This window comes from Gigantopelta aegis, chromosome 6 (assembly GCF_016097555.1).
Source record: "Gigantopelta aegis isolate Gae_Host chromosome 6, Gae_host_genome, whole genome shotgun sequence".
Lineage (NCBI taxonomy): Eukaryota > Metazoa > Mollusca > Gastropoda > Neomphalida > Peltospiridae > Gigantopelta > Gigantopelta aegis.
Genome location: NC_054704.1, coordinates 93,112,030 through 93,130,262, shown reverse-complemented (window position 1 = coordinate 93,130,262; position 18,233 = coordinate 93,112,030). Strand labels below are relative to the sequence as shown.

General features: G+C 35.4%; 1 protein-coding gene across 1 annotated transcript in view; it reads left to right on the top strand.

Annotated features, from left to right (window-relative positions):
• Nucleotides 1-16,754, top strand: part of LOC121374944 (hippocampus abundant transcript 1 protein-like) — a 38,138-nt gene extending 21,384 nt beyond the window's left edge. Inside the window, exons 3-13 of the mRNA XM_041502089.1 lie at nucleotides 353-415; nucleotides 1,449-1,576; nucleotides 2,801-2,915; nucleotides 3,724-3,942; nucleotides 4,884-4,997; nucleotides 5,673-5,744; nucleotides 6,312-6,424; nucleotides 7,773-7,870; nucleotides 8,469-8,650; nucleotides 11,937-12,036; nucleotides 13,035-16,754. Coding sequence (XP_041358023.1) covers nucleotides 353-415; nucleotides 1,449-1,576; nucleotides 2,801-2,915; nucleotides 3,724-3,942; nucleotides 4,884-4,997; nucleotides 5,673-5,744; nucleotides 6,312-6,424; nucleotides 7,773-7,870; nucleotides 8,469-8,650; nucleotides 11,937-12,036; nucleotides 13,035-13,090 — 1,260 coding nt within the window. The 3' untranslated portion in view covers nucleotides 13,091-16,754. The remainder of the gene's footprint in view (nucleotides 1-352; nucleotides 416-1,448; nucleotides 1,577-2,800; nucleotides 2,916-3,723; nucleotides 3,943-4,883; nucleotides 4,998-5,672; nucleotides 5,745-6,311; nucleotides 6,425-7,772; nucleotides 7,871-8,468; nucleotides 8,651-11,936; nucleotides 12,037-13,034) is intronic.
• Nucleotides 16,755-18,233: the final 1,479 nt, after the last annotated feature.

Here is an 18,233-nt window from a genome sequence, read left to right as displayed (position 1 = left end):
ATACATGTAATTAAATGACCCAGTTATTTTTGTACATGTATGCCCATAATTATTTCTCTAACAATGATTATTTAATTTGCTTTTATGAGTAATGGTTTTGGGTGGAGGTTTTTTTTTCACATTTTGTCTATACAGTTTACACTCGATAAATGAAACCTTTTTATCTTTATCTCTTTAAAAAAAAAAATATATATATATATATAATTTTAATAATTAACTTGTGTTCAAATATACTTAATTAAATTTAAATTTAATGTTGTACTGTGTAATATTTTAAGTTCTGTAATAAACTGCAACTTGCATAGATTTGTAATATTGTAATAAGTTAATAATGCATTGGTTATATTCACAGGTATTAAATGACACATTTCCACATCATACTTTTCTCATGAATGGACTCATCCAGGGAGTGAAGGTAGTTATTATTATTTTAGTTTTCCTTCATTATTGGACTTGATGTACAGTGAAACCTGTCAAAACAGAGACCTAATATTTATCTCATTTAGACAGCATCCACTGTTTAGAATTTAAAAACATTTCGGACTATGAAACTTGGCCCGTTTTGACAGGATTCCGATATGTTCAGGGTCCTATTTAGACGAGTTTCACTGTGTATGTGATTACCACATTTCCCAGAGCTTGTCTGTTATTTGTGTTACACCAATCAGATCCTGTTGATAACAAAGTTAAGACAGTTATTAACTGTTATGAGAGTTGCCCTTGCTTCGTATTGATTTGTTCGTTAACTCTTTGCTCTTACACTAAAAATTATCACTTGGCATTTCAACCAATTTAGGATTTTTGCCCAAGACATATTTTTCATCAGTAAACAACTTAGTTTTGCAAATATTTAAAATTCCACAAGCAACCCTTGATTGAGTGCAAATGCAGCTAGCTACATGTCCAGGACAGTGTGCTTGAATCTTAAATTCATAATTAGATAATCAGGAAAATGAGGGCCTACACTGGAACAAATTTTAAGAAATGTAAAACATTTTTCCGAAATTTGTTAAAATATGATTCATTTGAGGAAAATTTTATTAGGCAAAGACTAAATTGTCTAGCCATTTTGAATAAAAAGGAGCAGTTGGCTAATTTGGCAATGGACAGGGTGAGCCCTGAAAATAAATAATTACATCATCAAAAGTCCATGTCATATTTTGGGGTGATGCAAGGGTGGATCCAAGGGAGGCGACCAGGGGAATCTGTTCATTCCGGTAAAAAATTAATGTGCCCCATTTTGAACAATTTATTTACAATTTCATTGAAGTACCCTTTTCAGGGAGTTCTTCTATGTGCCCTTTTTCGCTAGGTCCCCTCCCTAAAATGTTTCCTGGGTCCGCTCTTGTTATGTCTGATCCTAATTGGATATAAACACAAACAGATGATGTTATCATGAGTACTAATATGTGTGGTGTATTAAACGTGTTTGTGTGTGTGTGTTTCAGGGAATGCTGTCATTCCTTGCCGCCCCTCTGATAGGGGCTCTGTCCGATGTGTGGGGACGCAAACCATTCCTGGTGTTGACGGTCACCTTCACGTGTGCTCCTCTTCCTCTGATGAGGCTCAGTCCATGGTTAGTAACATGCTAGTTTTAACTATTTCTTAGCTTGAGATTAACCATTCCTATTAAGATTGGTAGGTACTGAGTTCGCATCCCAGTACCGGCTCCCACCCAGAATAGCTTTTAATGTCTCACTGCAGTGTTGTAAGACCATTACACTGTCTCTCTCTCAAACAAACCGGCCTTGGTGGCATCGTGGTTAGGCCATCGGTCAACAGGCTGGTAGGTACTGTGTTCGGATCCCAGTCAAGGCATGGGATTTTTAATCCAGATACCGACCCCAAACCCTGAGTGAGTGCTCTGCAAGGCTCAATGGGTAGGTGTAAATCACTTGCACCGACCAGTGATCCATAACTGGTTCAACAAAGGCTATGGTTTGTGCTATCCTGCCTGTGGGAAGCGCAAATAAAAGATCCCTTGCTGCTAATCGGAAAGAGTAGCCCATGAAGTGGCGACAGCGGGTTTCCTGTCAAAATCTGTGTGGTCCTTAGAAATGTTTTATTTAATGACGCACTCAACACATTTTATTTACGGTTATATGGCGTCAGACATATGGTTTTCTTTTTTCTCTCTCAAACAACAAACAAGTCACCATTAATCCTGGTCAACCTTAATTGTATGTAGGCTCGAAACTGAAGTTAATTGGATATAGGCACAAAAATCAAGTTCATTGTTAAACCTTAGCTGGACATACATGTACACATGTAGGCATAAAAGTCAAGTTGAGTGTTGAACCTTAATTAGACATAGGCAAAAAAATCAAGTTCAACATGTTGAATCATAATTGGACAGACACAAAAATCAAGTTGGACATTGAACCTTAATTGGACATAGGCAGAAAAATCAAGTTAATTTTTGAACCTTAATTAAATGTAAGATAAAAAATCAAGTATGAATGAATGAATGAATGAACTGTTCACCTGAGATGTAAGAGATGTCAGAATGGAATATGGTAGATCCATTTTTATAGGCCTACAGTCTGTTTGACAATCCAATAATTGTATTAAATATTTTAAAAAGAAAATCTTCTTGTTTCTTTAGGAAGGTCTATTACGATTTAAATATATTTGTGTTGCTTATTAGGCCTGTATATAACTATAATATTTAAAAATATGAAGAGAACAATCATTCCTGAAATATTATGTCTCCATAATTATTAACATTATTGTAGAAATATTAAATGCACAAAATAAAATCATGTATCTTTTGTCATTAATTTTGCCTTGTGACTTCCAGGTGGTATTTTGCCATGATATCCATCTCCGGTGTGTTTGCTGTGACGTTCAGCGTGGTCTTTGCGTATGTGGCTGATATCACATCAGAAGAAGATCGTAGTGCTGCTTATGGCTTAGTGAGTGTCCAATAGTGTGCTGGGAATTGGTTGGAATTTTAGTTGATAAATTTTCAACTATACAGTTTGTTACAATATTTATGAAGATAGTGAAGATTTTATTTATTAGGATTAGGCACCTACTCTCATGTTCAGCAAAATAGACCCTACACATTTGGCTCAGTTTAGCTTTAATACCTGGAATATATAATATGTTTTTTGTTTGCATTCTCATGAAAACAATCCCAAAAGCCAGCTGATTTTACATCTCTTAAAATAAACTGTAGGAATAATTATGGTTAACATTTTCAGTGACAGTCATTTATGGATTTCGTAATAAGTCATTGCTAGAGAGTAATGAAAAACAACATTGTTAACATATGTAAAGGGTTTATCTGTCTCTAAGATGGAGGCCAGGAACTTTTTGTACAAAGCCTTCTCAGGAAAACAAGACCATTGCAAATATATGAATTCCTCGGCTTTATAAGTTGACCAAACACACAGCCACCATATCTTGTTCTAATATTGATGACAGGAAAATGTGACACCATCGTTTTTGTCTTTGTGCCCATTGAATATCGGATTACATGCATTGCATGTACATCATTCAAAGAATTGGGTCATCTGTATCATAAAATACTGCTTTTTTAAATATAAACCAGGATGTGCAGGCATAATTTATATTTGTTATTGAGTTGCCCTTTTCTTCTTTTATTCATGGGGTTGGTGGTGGGAGGGAGTGATGCTATTATTATATAATTTTTTATTGGATTAAAAATTAAAAAGAATGAATTGACCTACTTTGATTTCCATCTTATTCTCTTGACAGGTGTCTGCCACATTTGCTGCTAGTCTTGTAACCAGTCCTGCTATTGGTGCCTACCTCCAGAACTACTACAGTGAAAATCTCGTCATCTGGCTCGCGTCATCCATTGCCCTGCTCGATATTTTGTTTATCATGGTTGCCGTTCCCGAGTCCTTGCCGGAGAAACTTCGACCAGCCAGCTGGGGCTCACAGATCTCATGGGATAAAGCAGATCCCTTCGGGGTAGGATAACTTGTGGTTTAAAGCTGCTCTCTCACCTTTCCACGTTATACTGTTTACCAGCGCAAAATTCAAACAGAAATAGTTTTCTTTTCATACATAGCTTGACCTATGGCATGTTCTCACTAGTTGTATGGACAACCTGAATATCTCAAAGGCCAAGTTTTGTTCATTTAATTTTTTTTTAGCAACTACTGTGAACCATTTTAATGTAGTTTACAAGTTTGACCCATTTTGAAGAAATATATTATGCCATTTTAACAATGGAGGAGTCCTACTGAATGACATATACTCTATATTTTATGACTGACATAAGCAATTGTATTGAACAATAACTTGACATGGCAAACAAACTAAGTGAATGATCGGTTTTAAAGATTGAAATTTTGAGCTGTTACCTGTTCAAATATGAAGCAAATATTTCCATTAAAAATTAGTGAAACAAATGTAATTCAAGAATTCTTTTGTGTAATGGTGTAGACTGAACCCTTATTTAGTGAGATTTGGTTTGGCATGGATATCCGTTACTCATATAATTTAATGGGAAGTGGTTAAACAATTTTCATGAAAGTCAAAAGATATTCCTTTTTTATTGTTCCTATTTCTTAATTCAGTAGTTTAATAGTTATTAAATTATTAGTTAAATTATTTTTTTATAATAAACTGAATTTAAAAACTGAAACTTGTAACTAGTAGATCTCGATATGAAATATAGTAGTTAATGTTTTTTGTTTGGGTTGCATTACAGCAATGTTTATTATTTGTTCTTTATTGTAAGCTTTGTCAATTCTTACAATTAGTCAGAATAAACTGGTACTTAGAAAATATTACTTTCTGTTATTTTTTTAGACTGACTCAATTGTGTTTTTATGTGAATAATGTTGTGAACAACACTCAATGTTTTATGGTACCTTGTTAAATATCTTGTATTATTTTTGTTTCAGGCCTTGAAAAAGATTGGCCAGGACCATTTAATTCTGCTTCTGTGTGTGACAGTGTTTTTATCATACCTGCCTGAAGCAGGCGAATACTCAAGCTTTTTCGTGTATCTTAAACTGGTAAGATTACATGTGGCTATGTGCATTACATTCATTTTTAAGCCTAGATGGCATTAGACGATGTGACGCAACTGGACGATCGCCTCGTGTCATGAGCCATGACCTATTCACACTATACAATGGCCGTCGTTTGCGACGGAACAAATTCAGTCGCATGTTTCAAATGCTGTTGGACCGACTAATAATCAGTCACAGACTGGTTTTTTAATACACACTACACAACGTATAACTTGATCTAGGCTTTATACCCCATGCATTGATCTCACACACCAATTACACCAAACTGTGTGTTATCAATTTAAAGACATACGATTGGCTGCTCCTAGAGCAACAGCCATACAATCTAAAGATATAAGTATATTTGAAATTGATTGCTTTGTAGTGTATAAGTTAACTGAGACTAAATGATCACCAGTTTATATCACATTAAAAACAAAGATTTTCATAACAAAAAAATAATTAGCTGGATAAATCAGTTTTCAAACTTTGTTGGATTGTTTTTAAATTTTGTATCAAATTAGATTGCTAACTATTGACTAGAATTTTGTTTTTAATTATATTGACAAACATTGAGAATTATAGGCAGCAGTTAAAATTATTCTGTTGTATTCTTTTTTTGTTAAAGCTTTTAAAAATATGATATAACTTAACATGGCTTTTAACTCTTGTTTTCAGATTGTAAAGTTCAGTGCAGATCAGATAGCTTCTTTCATAGCTTTAATAGGAGTGCTCTCTGTCCTTGCTCAGGTACATCTCACATCTCCATTTTACCTACCTTGATTGTCTCAAATGTATACTTAATCATAGTTTCATGTTAAAGACATGTTTGGTGACAACGGCAACAATAAAAATCGGTAATCTTTATCAATTATACATAAGCTGGTGTAGAATAGAATAAACCTTTTCATGGTATATTTTTTGATTCCAATATGAGTATAAAATTTTTTAAAAAAAAATTGGTTTTAATCAAAAACTTTATAAATTACTTACTGTTATATTTGTACTTTTAACAGCTACCTATACTGGGTTTTTTTATTAATGATTATTGAATTGGGTGTGTGTGTGTGGGGGGGGGGGGGGGGGTGGGGGGAATAATTTTAAAAAGTATTGAATTATTATGTATTTACCATTGTTTAACACCCAGTATGTGGTATATTGTTTATGCTGGGATGTTGTTGAAACTTCATTCATGCAATATTTAGATAGTAACAGCAAAAGAACTAAAAATACTAAATAGTCGTCTCCTTTTTTCTTTCATATTTCAAAATGTTTTTTGTTTTGTGTTTTTTTTTATGTTTTGTTCTGTGTTTTCAGACATTAATTCTAGCATTATTGATGAAGTACTTCGGCCACAAGCAGGCCATTCTGGTCGGTCTGGTGTTCGAGATCATGCAGCTCACCTGCTATGGATTTGGCTCAAAACACTGGTAAGACATGTTCACATATTTACTCTTGTTTTCTCTAACAGTTGTACCATAAATCCTCATAGCTGTTAATTAAGTGGTGTGCAGTGATGTTGTTACACACAAAAATATTCTCATGATTGCAGATGATCTAAATATTATAATAATAATAATACACCCAGTACTTGTTGTTTATTTATTTGTACTTTTATTTGCATTCCATCTTATTTAACATGACCACTGTTAGACGTCTCGTCTGGGTTAGAGGGCAAGATGTCATTGGTCATTATATTGACAACCCTTGGTGGACATGTCAAGTTTTTTTAACCCATCCCAAGCAGTGCCCCACAATTGGTATCGGGCAGGGTATGTGATGTTTAGTCTGTGTGAAAGTATGTTCTCCACAAAACAATTAAGTAACTTAATGTTTATTCATAAGTCATCTTTCCAAATGTATGTCAACATATTTTAATAATATCAGTAAGGTATTATACACACTTGCCTCTTGCCTGTGCCAAGATATCTGTATCATAAACTGAACAAGACCAGACATTTATGACATTGCAATTGCAATTAAAACAACTATTTTATCTTGATCATACATGTAACTTGCTAAAAAAAACCCAGTTTGTGTGGAGTGTAGTATCTCTTGTTGCTATTTGCAGGGATTACCTATAAAAGGCAAAAGATGTTTTTCTGGTTTATCAACATCTTTGGAATGTACTGTCCTGACTAAAAATATTCATATCGGACTTATCTATCTTGCTAGTAAAAAAAAAGAGTAGCATCTGTGGTAGCACTAAGTTTCTTCACTTATGTTGTAAACAAAATGTGTCATGACATAATTTACTGTTTCATATTTTGAGAGATGAATTCTTAAATTACTGTATTATTTTGTTTACACAGTGTTAATTGCATTACCAATCTTGTTTGTGTGTTGTTTGCAGTGTGATGTTGGTGGCCGGTTGTCTAGTGTCTATATCTAGTATCACATACTCGGCTATCAGCGCCTTCGTTGAGATCTAAAATTATTGTATTGTTTTGTAAATACAGTGATAAGGTTACAACTATTTTGTTTGTGTGTTGTTTGCAGGGTGATGTGGGTGGCCAGTTGCCTGGCATCTATATCTAGTATCACATACCCGGCTATCAGCGCCTTCTTTGAGATCTAAAATTACTGTATTGTTTTGTAAATACAAACTGTTTTGTTTGTGTGTTGTTTGCAGGGTGATGTGGGTGGCCGGTTGCCTAGCATCTATATCTAGTATCACATACCCGGCTATCAGCGCCTTCTTTGAGATCTAAAATTATTGTATTGTTTTGTAAATACAGTGATAATGTTACAACTGTTTTGTTTGTGTGTTGTTTGCAGGGTGATGTGGGTGGCCGGTTGCCTAGCGTCTATATCTAGTATCACATACCCGGCTATCAGCGCCTTCGTGTCAGCTCACGCACAGCCGGATCAACAGGGTATCTTTAATCTGACATTTTATACTCATTAAAACAAAATTAAAATTAAAATTAAAAGAGAATAATTACTGCTACAGTTTATAAAAACTAAACAAATACAAAAATCCATCATATAAGGCCATAAACGGAATAAAGAAAAGAAATGTTAACCTTTCATGAAGTTTGCCCAGCCTCAGGGTTAACATTTTTACCAATCAGGGGTTGGAATTCTCCTCGGATCAGCTGTTTCCCTCTCATGGAACATTGCGTTTCCTCACATTTTAATTGTCCTTTTCTCTAAAATGTGTCAGATGGCACAGATTTTAACCTAGGATTTCAAGAATTTCCAGGACCCATCTAGATTTCCTTTTTTTTTTACAGTTCACCAATAAGTGTGTACTTTTTCTATCCCACGTGATTGTATATGATGGATTATATTTATCTCCTTCATTCGGTAAATAAACTATTAAATTTAACATTACAGATTAACAAGACAACATTTATAATGTGTGTTTTATATTTTTAAAAGTCTAAATCTAAAACGTTTGTTGACCTCAAATCACCATCTTCAATTAAACAACACAAAGTTTATATTTGTTTCTGTTTGTGTAAACTACAGGTGTTGCTCAAGGCGTGGTGACTGGTATCCGAGGACTCTGTAATGGGCTGGGGCCGGCTCTGTTTGGATTCATCTTTTACCTGTTCCATGTGGACATCAACACCAGCGACCTGCTCGACAGCCAGAACTCAAAGAGCAGTGCTGCCAACGCTTCACAGCGCGAGATACCGAGGAACTTCAAAGTCAGTATCATATTTCTATGTACTTAACGTTTTTAACAGCCAATGTGTATTTTTGTGTTGGGGTGTCATTAAACATTCATTCATTCAATGTCAGTATCCAAAACAATGCAAAGGACTCTTTATTTACAAGCTATTACTTTTTACTTTTGTTGTTTCCTGCAACATGACCTGTTATTTTGGGGGCTTTTGCATAAAAAGTTAAAATTGGTGGAAATAACATGTTAATATGTTAATTATGATTTTATTAGGGTGAAGTAATAATATACACTCCCCGCTCAAATATCAAATTTAGCAGTGAATGAATGAATGAATGTTTAACGACACCCCAGCACAAAAATACTTATCTCGCCTTCATGTAAAATTCTTTAATCTCATTGGTTGTTTGCCGTTGGACAAATCCCGTATACCCCTGTGGGCGGAGCCAAATTATCTTATACCCCGTCTGTAATTTCCAACAGTTTCCAGCCACCCCAGTTAATGCTAAAGCAATAATTAGATTATAAATAACATTGATAATCAATCAAGTATACATAATTAATTTTATTTTTACTATAAAATACACTATTTCAATACTTTTAAAAGCTGCAATGTTGAACTCGGCCACCTAATTACGGTCGTGGTGTTATTGTATTAATGCGCGATTAGCAACAGTTGTGTTTGTTTCAGGTTTTTAAAAATATTTTTATTTTTTTATTACATACATTGCTGATAAAAAAAGAAGGGTTTTTTGGGTGTGTTTTTTAATTAATATCTGTTTCAGACAATTTCGTATTACAAACATTTTTTCGTCACTGGCAAGTGGTTTCGTTCGCGTCCGCGTGGTACGGCTCCGTTAATAAATTGTTAACAATTATTGTCTGGCATTATTTTGATTATTTGGCTATATGGTTTAACATGTCGGCAAGATAAATTCGTTGTAGAAGCATCTCTCGGGGTATATGGCTTTTTATGTACCCTCTGTGTGCTCTTTTACCCCCTCGCCTTCGGCTGTGGGTAAAAGAACACACAGAGGGTACATAAAAAGCCATATACCCATCGTGATGCTTCTACAACTTATAATATAGGCTATTGGCTGTCATAAATGGTAAGGAAATTTAGCAATTGACATGATGTATTTTAAATTGCAAAAGCGATGAGATAGCTATCTCTTCTAGTTTAATTTATAGTACCGACATTTTGTAGTGTTTTTATGGCACAGGCATGTGTGTATGATATATACTTAACTCCAAAAGAAACGCGAAAATTTTAAAATATTAAAAAACCCACATTTGAATAAACTATGTACAAATCGATTAAGTTGACCAATAGCCATCTTGTCAGCGTATCCAGTTCCACATAACGCATGAAAAAAACGACCAAAATCGATCTGGAATGCAAAACGGGTGGATCATGAAAGATGCGAATTGCACGTGAAACACTACCAGGCCTGGGTATAAAAGAAACGCCAGACTGCAATGTTCAACTCATTTTACGAGTAGCGATACAACGATGCCACGACTTAACGCTGATTCCAGACATAGAGCTTTGGGGAATTTGGAGGCCGGAATGGATGCCAGGCAGGTTGCACGTGCTTTCGGTGTCCATGTCTCGACAATCTACCGTCTCATAGACCAATTTCTACAGAACAACAACGTCGTCGACCGTCCACGTAGCGGCCGTCCCAGAGTGACGTCACAGCACCAGGACCGTTACATCGTCCGAACTCACATGCGTGATCGGTTCGTACCAGCCACCACAACAGCCCGGCAGACAGTGGGAACCCACAACCGCCCCGTTTCCTACACCACGGTACGACGTCGTCTGATCGCCATCCATCTGAACTGTCGTCGACCGTACATTGGACAACGTCTCACACAGCGACACCGCCTTGCACGACACAACTGGGCTGTTCTGCATCGACAGTGGCGGAACCGACAGTGGCAGAACATCGTCTTCTCCGACGAAAGCCGCTACTGCTTAGATAGGGCCGACGGTCGTATGAGGGTGTGGAGGCGTCGAGGTGAGCGCTTCACAGATGCGTGTGTTATGGAGAGGGACCGTTGGGGAGGGCCTTCCGTCATGCTGTGGGGTGCCATATCCTGGGGACGTCGTGTACAACCTGTCATCTTCGACAACAACGGCCGAGGACGCGGCAGGGGCGTCACAGCACAGCGCTACATCGACGAAGTGCTCACGCCTGTGGTGGTGCCTTTTTTCGCAGATCACCGTCAGATGGTTTACCAGCACGACAACGCCAGGCCACACACGGCACGGGCCACCCAGGCATTCCTGGCACAGCACAACATCATCACAATGGACTGGCCAGCTTTAAGCCCGGATCTGAACCCCATCGAGCACTTGTGGGACGAGGTTCAGCGCATGATGAACCAACGCCCTGCTCCCGTGGTGACACAGCAGCAGCTCCGCCAGGCCGTCGTGGACACCTACAACAACGTGCCCAGGGCCTTCATCAGGAACCTCTTCCTCTCCATGGGTAGGAGGTGTGCGGCGGTCATGGCCAGCAATGGCGGACACACCCGCTATTAGTGGACATGTTTGAGGGGCATGTGACGCCATTGAAGAAGCGCCATGGCCTTGACATTTCAAATGACAATGCGACCTCGATTTTTAACATGTCAATAACATGAAATCTCATCTTTACGAATTGTTTAAGTTTTTCATAGAAACGATTATTTTAAGAACTTTGGGACGTATTTCAATGAGTGCACTCAAAACCTCCAATCTACGTATTCGCGTTTCTTTTGGAGTTAAGTATATTATTGATATTATTACAGTAGTTGACATACAGATGATTTATGAAAAAAACCTTAGTTGCTTTGTTTTGAATATGGGGCTGATCATTCTGGATTTTATACAATTTGTATTACTTTGTAATAATGAAACGAGAAAGAAAAAAGAAAAAGAAATCCGTTAGATGCTTGGGATGACTTTCTACTGAGGGTGCAGAATTTGTAATATGACTACAGTAGATTTTACACAAGGCGTTCAACAACCTTTATATTAATTAAATTTGACACAAGGTTGAACAAGCAAAGCATAATTTAGTTAAACATATTGTATGCTTGAATGAGCATCTGTCAAAACCTTTTTCCTTGTGATGCATTGTATTTCTCTTATCAAAGACACTCCTTTATTTCTTAATTATTCACAATAAACTATTTTACAGAAGTTTAATTTTGTTCTTACTTTGATGTATTTTATATTTTAAGTGAAAGTTTTTCAGATTCAGATATGATGTTTATATATACTTTTTTTTAACTTCAATTCTTTAATAAAAAAATTTCAGGATATTGTTCCCGGACCACCTTTTGCCTTTGGTGCTGTGTTGGTTATACTGGCTTTGCTTGTGGCTGTGTTTATACCGCCGAATCCACATAGTTCCCTGAGTAAGTCTACCAGTCTTTGTCATTATAAATATATATATTTATATAATTAATTATTCATTCATTCATTCTTTAGTTAATTGGTTTTGGGTACTATATATATATCATTCAAAATACTACTTAGTCAAAACACTACCTGCTTTATACAACTCACTGTATTATATTAGACAGTTTGGTAACATATTAAGGTGACCTTTTAACCTTTTCTTATCTCTGCTGGACTGGGCCTTTCCGTGATGTCAGACTAACAGTAACATGCTGCCTGCTGTCACATTCACAATTAAATTAACAGCTCACCATCTGCTGTCAAGCTGTGTAATAGAGTAGGTTTTACTGTATATGATCTAAACTGTATAGCTAGACTCAGTTTGTGTAGTATATTTATGCCATGTACTTCTAACCATGAAAAGCTCTCTTGTATTTGCTATTAAACAATGCATATACTTGTAAATACTTCCAGGACTTCTTCATAAAAAGTAGTTTTTTCTTGTCTCAGCTAAGATCTCTCCAATGATTAAGTTTCTTGAGACTTGATGGGGGCAAGATGAGTGAGGGTGGGGAGGCAGCATTCTGCAAAAGGTCTTGCCTTAGAAGCTCTTTCTTCTCCCATTTTGAATACACGAACTGTCCCCTTTCACAACTTGAACTTATGACATGCATGCTTAAAAAACGGGTAGCACTGATTCACATGTTAACCCTTATCCTTATCACTGATTCACATGTTAACCCTTATCCTTATTGTGCCACATAACATCATAATTACATAGCATAGAACATGTATACATATCTGCAGGACTTTTACTAGTTAAATATTTTCCTATATCCAGGCTGTGAATTCAGCATAAATCTGTGCTTCGGCAAATCCCAGATTTTGGGTTGAAAGCATAACATTATGAGATGGACTCATATAAAATTAAATATCTACCTTACATCATTTTATGATTCCGGGGAAGTCCTTAAAATTCAGTGCCTGGTATCTATTAGTTTGTTTACTTTTTCAGATGCCAAATCATTTGAAAACGATCCTCTGATGGATGATGAAGAAGATACATTGTAGCAGATTGTGGAATTGTTTCTTATCTGTTGTATAGAATTACTGAATTATCATGTACATGCATTACTGATAGATATTTAAAAATGTGTCCATTGATATCATGTCAGTAACGAGTGTTTACTTTAACACTGCTCATGGAACGTTTATTGGTTAAGTATTCCATTTCAAAAATAGTTTTTATTAAAAGTTTAGTTTTAAAATTTCAAAGTATATTTTTCAGACATAAACTTTTTATTTTATATGAAAATAACTGCCAGTACATTGTTATTGGTTTTAAAAAAAAATTTTGAAAGTGTCCTTGTGTGAGACTTATTTTTTGGTAACTTAGATAGAACCAGTGACCAGTGATAAATGCAAGTTTGTTGGCACAAACGTACCTGGTCTTATCATAGAATAAGAAAGGAATAAGAGATAGGTGTTTTTTTCTCAGTTTAAAGCTGCAATCTTGAGTTTAGTCTAAATTATTTCAGTGTTTAGAATAGATCAGGACTGTTTGTTTTCTTTCTGTAATGCAACATTCCTCAGTTTCCTTAGAAACCTATAAGCAATCTGTGTCGCATAACAGCACTCTTCAGTGAAATTGACAATGCCCCAATTTATAAGCCTACATTTGCTCAAGCCAAGCTGCCAAATGAATCATGTACTTGCAGAAAAGATTAAACAGATATTTTTTAACATTATTCTTTTCGGTTGTGTTATTTAACTATTCTGGGAAATATGTTTATTATTATAATAGTTAATGTCTATAACAACAGTTATATAAGAATTGTTTGTAATTTTTGTGTGAATTTATTGATGTTTAACAGTCACACATTGTATAAGATTGCATAGCATAGCGAAGTGATTTTATACTACATTTGTCTATTATACATTGATAAATTAACAAAAAAATAACAAAATAATTCTTATAATTACAAACAACACAACGTATTTGGTTAAAAAGACACAGATATACTAGCTTTTAATGTCGTTTGCCTGACCTGTGTAGTGGAGTTCAATTTTGTGTGATGCTGTCATTTTCTGAACTTTATTGAAGGATAATATTAAGTGTTTTTAGCAATACCCTGTAATCACAATATAGTAAAATGTATAACTGCAGAAAGCTTATAATTATAATATTACAAATGGAAGCCTCTTTAGTGTTAAAAATGTGTGTAATAAAAGTGTGATTGTGTTTGTATTTTGCATTAATGAAATATAGCAAGAGATTGCAGCTTTAAAGCTAAAAATTACCAAGTTGTCATATCACTGAATTATTAATTATAAAAAATAGATTTTTGAGTTTTTAAAATGTATTAAGTTGTTGAGAAATAGTAAATGTATGTCAAATGTTAAATGTTAAAACCTGAATTTTATTATAACCTACAAAGGTAATTAAATATTCTAGAGAGACTCGAGTGAGTTTGAAATAGATCACATATACTCAAAATAAATTGGCCACTTTCTTTAACAACATTATGTGAACATATTTTAACCTTTTGAATATTTGTTCTTCATTGGCATTTAGTGCACATCAGCAGAAACAGTCTACAGCAAAACTTACACAGAAAATACAGACTTGCATTTTTATATTAAATATCACTTTTTCAAAGCAAAGTTTCAAGATTGGCAGGGTGTAAATATTTGTGTTTTTTTGTGTACAAGTATTCCATAGTGCTAGATTTCATATCTGGTGGTAATTGTTAAACAATCAATTATTTAGGTGTGACTGTGTGTGTGTTTGTGCACGTGCATGTGTGTGTGCGTGTTTACATATGTATATTCCTTGTACATTTGTTACAGGTTGATTACCTCTCCACAATGATATTGTGTAATTTATTATTTATCTAACTAATACAAAATATTGGATATATTCCTGGTCCCCATTTTACGAAGAGATCTTAGCACTAAGATCACCTTAAGTACATGACTACCGTATGCATTTATGGTGATCTTATCACCAAGATCGCTTCATAAAACAGGGCAATGGTTTATATTTAATAATTTATTTGCAGAAAGAGTACTAAAACAAAGTTAAAGGTTTTCTTTTTTCTTTTTATTATTATTAATTGTTTTAGTCTTTCATTGATTGTATTTGGAATAAGTTAGACAGCTGTGGAGAGGGTGGGGTGGGGCAAACATCCTTACTTCATAAGTCAGCATTGGGCTTATCATTACCTTCATTCAATTCAAATTTCATACCAATACATTGAGGAGTGGGAGTTAAAATTAGCAATGGAGACTGAAGCCATCCAACCTCTTCCTTTGTTCTGCTGCTCAAACTATTCTCGGCAAAACATTAATAAATGATTTCCCAGGAGATTTGTTTTCCTGTGCAGGTGATCGAACAGTATTTCACGAGGGACATAAACATGATACGAAATGGTAGCGAGTTTAATATCCTATTTATTACCCATAATCGATCTTAGTTCATATCACTCATCTTGTTTCGTTGACATTTTTGTAAGGTAGTGCGCTAATTGATGACGTCAAAAGTGTTATGTCCCACTTGGCATTCTAGTGGGATGTATCACTTTGATATGTACCAAGATATTTGTAACCATATGGGTAATAAAGTAATTTATCTTATGGTTTGATGATGCATATGTAGAAGATTATGAAAACTAACTAAGCATGAAACAAATGAAAAATTCCTATACAATAAAACACATTAAATGAAATTCAGTTTAATAAATAAGTAATAAATTTACAGGGTTTTTTTTTCATATAATACTAGTACTACCAATGCATTTATTGGAAATTTAGGTAATAAAGGAATTTAAAGGAAAGAGGATATTCAGTTGGGCTTCTTCGTCCGTCTGTCTTTCAATCCATTGTCTTTCTGTCCTGTCTTTTCTGTAATGACTACCACATGGCATACAGATTTTAACAAATCATGACCGTCGAACATATTTCTTAATGTTGCAATATGGAATGCTGTGGATAGAAGTAATTTAAATATATTTTAAACACTGTTTCCTGATATGTCAAATATTGTATGTCAGTTTTAGAGGCTATGCCTATTCTTATATGTATTACACGAGAAGTACCAGAGGTGGGCTTTTGTAATGGAAGTATGTTTTGTTTTAGATGGGGTTAGAAAGTTTGTATGTGTGTCAAAAGTGAATTTGAGTAGATTACATCACATCAAAAGAAACAAGCAGAGTGTACCAGATGAAAATGAATATTTACTTAATAATGCGTGCTTGATCCATCTTTGTGACGTTCTTGTTTTCCAAACGCTGAATTCGATTAAAGCTACAGACCCTAGTTTCAACTTGAGAAAATGGACACTATGTTTGGATAATCTACCAAACCTGTAATGCATTTGGATAAGTTACAGTAGAATGAAACAAGAATCTGTGATGTTCAGATGGGAAAATAACCTTAAAAATAGACCATAGCTTGTCTCCATAACCATTACTTTTCAAGGGTATGTACATTTTGAAAAATATAAAAAAAAGCATTTTGCGGTATTAAAAATACCAGAATGACCTGAAACACTTTGGATGTACGGAAATGGATAATCTAAGCAATGTCTTGATTTCAGTTGTTAAAATAATTGAAAAATATCACAGTGTTTAAAAACTAGGGTCTGTCTCTTTGAAGGATGCAAATTAAAGCAGATGCTACTCTTGGTCTTTTTCTATTAAATTATTGTTTAGAATAATAAAATGTTTGAAGTATAGTTTGAAATTTGTTTTTGACTACTTATAATCTAGCATATATGTTTGTATGTTGCCTTTTTGGAGGTTATCTAGTTGTGCCGACTCCAGTAGATAGTGAGGTTATCTAGCTGTACTGACTCCAGTGGATAGCGAGGTTATCTAGTTGTACTGACTCCAGTGGATAGTGAGGTTATCTAGTTGTACTGACTCCAGTGGATAGCGAGGTTATCTAGCTGTACTGTCTCCAGTGGATAGTGATGTTATCTAGCTGTACTGACTCAGTGGATAGTGATGTTATCTAGCTGTACGGACTCCAGTGGATAGCGAGGTTATCCAGTTGTACTGACTCCAGTGGATAGCGATGTTATCTAGCTGTACTGACTCCAATGGATAGCGAGGTTATCTAGCTGTACTGACTCCAGTGGATAGCGATGTTATCTAGTTGTACTGACTCCAGTGGATAGTGATGTTATCTAGTTGTACTTAGTCCAGTGGATAGCGAGGTTATCTAGTTGTACTTAGTCCAGTGGATAGCGATGTTATCTAGCTGTACTGACTCCAGTGGATAGTGATGTTATCTAGCTGTACTGACTCCAATGGATAGTGATGTTATCTAGCTGTACTGACTCCAGTGGATAGTGATGTTATCTAGCTGTACTGACTCCAGTGGATAGCGAGGTTATCTAGTTGTACTTAGTCCAGTGGATAGCATATTCTTAGCAAGTGCCTTTTGTTGATGACTGATTTAAATTTTAGTCTGCAGTTAGTTTGAATTCAGACACTGGGTTTTTGTCTAGTATGTAGTCAGGATTTTTAAAGAAGGTTGTCATTTAAAAAAAAAAAAAAAAGGGGGTGCCAAAGTTTCATTTATTTTTTAAATAAAAATGATTATCGGTATGGAAAACAGTTTATAGCATGGTGGACCAGATTTTTGCATGGTGGACCAGATTTTTGCATGCTACCTCTCATGTTCATTTTGTCATGGGCTTCATATATTTCATCTTCTTCTTTTGTTTTCACTCTGGTTTTCTGTACTGTATGTTCTAGTCAGTCTGTAATCTGCAGTGGTGAAAGGGTTAATGACCAACAATGACTGAATTAAGATTAGCAGTGAGGCAGATGATGCTACTTGTATCAACAAGCTTTAAGCTTATTTATGTTTGTGATGGGAAATGATTGTAACATTTTAGTGTCTAGTATACTGCTTGGTGCATATAGTTCTTTAAAGATAGTAATCTTAGAAAACAGATTTCCAGACATTTATGTTTAGAATCAACAACTTCTCTTTTTCTATCGGCCTCGGTGGCATCGTGGTTAGGCCATTAGTCTACAGGCTGGTAGGTACTGGGTTTGGATCCCAGTCGAGGCATAGGATTTTTAATCCAGATACCGAATCCAAACCCTGAGTGAGTGCTCCGCAAGGCTCAATGGGTAGGTGTAAACCACTTGCACCGACCAGCGATACATAACTGGTTCAACAAAGGCCATGGTTTGTGCTA